The sequence below is a fragment of the Dipodomys ordii genome, unplaced genomic scaffold, assembly GCF_000151885.1.
Source record: "Dipodomys ordii isolate 6190 unplaced genomic scaffold, Dord_2.0 Scaffold7, whole genome shotgun sequence".
Taxonomy (NCBI): Eukaryota; Metazoa; Chordata; class Mammalia; order Rodentia; family Heteromyidae; genus Dipodomys; species Dipodomys ordii.
In genome coordinates, this window is record NW_012267223.1 from 19,783,318 (window position 1) to 19,786,897 (window position 3,580).

The 3,580-nt window shown below is 42.8% G+C and overlaps 1 protein-coding gene across 1 annotated transcript in view; it reads left to right on the forward strand.

The window, feature by feature from the left end:
- Positions 1-3,580, forward strand: part of Mrpl45 (mitochondrial ribosomal protein L45) — an 18,438-nt gene that overhangs the window by 8,280 nt on the left and 6,578 nt on the right. The window contains exons 5-6 of the mRNA XM_013037071.1: positions 489-537; positions 3,102-3,251. Coding sequence (XP_012892525.1) covers positions 489-537; positions 3,102-3,251 — 199 coding nt within the window. The remainder of the gene's footprint in view (positions 1-488; positions 538-3,101; positions 3,252-3,580) is intronic.

A 3,580-nucleotide genomic window follows, 5' to 3' on the forward strand; every position in this document is an offset into this window, starting at 1 on the left:
GAGAAATTTCTTTTTGTTCCATAGGATAATTTTACTATGCTATTAAATTCCAATGGTTTTTGATAAATCTTATCATTCATCTTTGTGTCCCTAGAATAGACCACATTATCTCTTATAATAGATGTACAGAAAATATTTATAAAAATGAATTATTTTGCTGTGTACCCATAGCTTCCTCTTGTAATCCTAGCTATGCGGGAGGCTGAAATCTGAAGATTGCAGTTTGAAGTAAGCTGGGGCAGGAAAGACGATGAGACTCTTATTTCCAATTAACCACTGAAAAGCTGCAACTAGAACTGTGGCCCAAGTGGTAGAGTGCTAGTCTTGAGCAAAAAAGCTCATAGATGCTACTCAGGCCCTGAGTGTAAGCCGTAGGACCAGCACAAAACAAATAATTAAATTTTCACTTTCATGGCTATATTTAACTTCCATTACAGGATATCATAAAAGCAGGAATCAGTGATGGAAATACCTCTTTTTTTTTCTAGTTCAGACCATGACCGGCTTCATACTTTGGTAACTGAACACTGTTTTACGGTAGGTTCTTATCCTTAAAACTGCATGATGCCAGAGTAGGCAGATTCTAGATATTACTTGTAGCTTGTGTTTTTTTTTTTTTTTTTTGGCAATACAAGAATTTGAATTTGAGGTCTCATGCTTGCTAGGCAGGTGGTCTGCACTTGAGTTATACTGTTAGCCCTTTTCTTTTTATACTTTTAGGTAGGATCTCAATTTTTTTCCTGGATTAGCTTCTACCTATGGCTTGAACTTTCTTTTTTTTTTTTGTCGGTCGTGGGGCTTGAACTCTGGGCCTGGGCGCCGCCCCTCAGCCCTTCAGCCCAAGGCGAGCGCTCTACCACTTGAGCTACAGCGCCACTTCCGGTTTTCTGGTGGTTTATTGGAGATAGGAGTCTCACGGTCTCTCCTGCCCGGGCTGGGTACATAGACACATGCCACCATGCTTAGCTTATTGGTTGAGATGGAGGGGGGTGTCTTACTAACTTTCTGCCCAGGCTAGCCTCAAACTGATCCTTCTGATCTGTTTCCTGAGTAGCTGGTATTAAAGCCTTGAGCCACCTGAGTTCTGGGGTCTTTTTTTTTTTTTTTCAGTCATGAGGCTTAAAATTAAGGACCTGCGCACTGTCCTCGAGCTTTTACATTCAAGGCTGGTATGCTAACACTTTGAGCTATAGTGCTTCTTCTGGTTTTCTGGTAGTTAATTGTAGATAAGAGTCTCATGGACTTCCTGCCTGGGCTGGCTTGACCACGGTCCTCAGATCTCAGCCTCCTGAGTAGCTAGGATTATAGGCATGAGCCACCAGCACCCAGCTGACTTTTTGTTTTTTAAACATGACCTTAACTATGTAGCCCAGGAAGTTTGTCTCAAACCTTAGTCTCCCAATTGTTGGGGTTATATACATGAAGCAACACATCAGGGTCTGTTTTTTTCCCCAGAAGGACTGGTTTTGAAAGTGCATAAGGTTTAAGGCATAAGCATAAGTCTTTTACTTTTTGCTGAGTGATAATGATTGGCAGAGGTTGGTAAAAAGTAAAAAGTCTCTTAGTGGGTAGTACTGAACCACAGAGGGCAGAACAGGCTACTTGATGCTGCACGTATACATGTTTATACTACAGTGAATCATTTAGCCAGAGTTGAGGAGGGTGCTAGATACACAAGAAGGTGGATTCTCTTGGTTCAGTTAGAAATTCAATAATAAGAACTTCCACTGGGTGACTGTGGCTGACATCTGTAATCCTAGCTAATCAGGAGGTTGAGATCTGAGGATCATGGTTCAAAGCTTTTCATGCAGGAAAGTCTGTGAGAATCTTCTCCATTAACCACTAAAAAGCCAGAAGTGGAGCCTGTGGTTCAAGTGGCAGAGCACTGGCCTTGAGCAAAAAAGAGCTGAGGAATAGCGTCCAGGTCCTGACTTCAAGCCGCAAGAATGGTACAAAGAATAAGAAGTTCATTTTTAGGCAGGTGCTTGTGGCTCATAACTGTAATCATAAGGACTCAGGAAGCCATCTTGGGAAGGAGACTCATCTCCAGTTAACCACTAAAAAGCTAGAAGTGGAGCTTGGCTCAAGTGACAGAGCACTAGCTTTGAAGAAAAAAAGCTCAGAGACAGTTGCCAGGCCCTGAATTCAAGCCCCAAGACCAGCACAAAAGACTCCAAACCCCCCAAAAAAAACTTCTTCTAAAATTTAGCTTTACTGTCAGTAGAACTTAAGTTTTTAGTATTCTCTCAAGTATTAGCAGTATAATCCTTATGTCCTTACAAAATTTCCGCCTTTCACTGCTAAAACATGTTGTGGGGCAGGGGACAGGCACTCAATAGAAGCATATGCATATTTATGAATGTGTAAGTAAGGAAGCATAGTGTATTGGTTATCTTACCATGTGGCATGTAAAGGGTCCTACAAGAGATAGCAGGTCTTCAGTCTTGATTTAGATGAAAGAGTGAGCTTGTGCAATCTTTTAATCAAAACTTGGGAAGAATCTGGGTACCAGTATCTCCTATAGTGGCTGGGAAGGTGGCTCAGTGGTAGAGTGCTTGCCTTGCATGCATGAGGCCCTCGGTTCGATTCCTCAGCACCACATAAGAAGAAAAAGCCAGAAGTGGGGCTGAGGCTCAAGTGGTAGAGTACTGGTCTACAGCTGAACAGCTTGGGGAATGGCTAGGCCCAGAGTTCAGGCCCCACAACTGACAAAAAAAAAAAAAAAAGTAACTCCTAGATATATTTATAGCTATTCAGGATGCAGAGACCTGGAGGATCTTGGTTGGAAGCCAATCTTGGGTAGAAAAGTCTGCCAAGCTTTAGCTTCAATTAATCAGCAAAAATCTGGGCTGGAGGCATGGCTCAGATGGTAGAGTGCCAAGCATGAGCAAACAAGAAGAATGGGAATGGAAGCTCTGAGTCCTAGCCTCAGGATCATCATTAAAAACAAACAAACAAAACAACTTGGGAAGAAAATAGATACATTTAGCTGAAAGTGCTTGTTGCCTATAATATTGCAAGATGCAAGTGCAGGTATAGTGGTAGCAGTGTCTGAATAAGAAAGGGAAAACTCAGTTTAATTTATTCTCCTCTGCCCTTAGGACATGGTCTGGGATCTCAAATATAAGACAGTCCGCTGGAGCTTTGTGGAATCTTTAGAGCCTGCCCAAGTGGTTCAGGTTCGCTGCTCAAGCCTACTGAAGCAGAGCAACATGTATGGCCAGGTGACTGTCCGCATGCACACTCGGCAGGTAGAGTCACTTCGTTTTCCTCTAGCTTCTCTTCATTCTCAGGTTGGGCACCTACCTCTAGAGTATTTGTTTGTTTGTTTGTTTTCTTCTTGAATTGTTGTAGATGGAACCCAGGGCCTTAAATGTTAGGCAAAGAGTTCCACTACCAGCCATAGACTGTAGGTTCAAAGGAAAGATTTGTCACAGTCTCCTTGCTCTGTCAGTGACCACTTCCCACTGCTAAAGTTAGCTCCACTGGGGCTGGGAAGGTGGCTCAGTGGTAGAGCACTTGCCTTGCATGCCTGAGGCCCTGGGTTCGATTCCTCAGCACCACATAAGCAAAAAGAAAA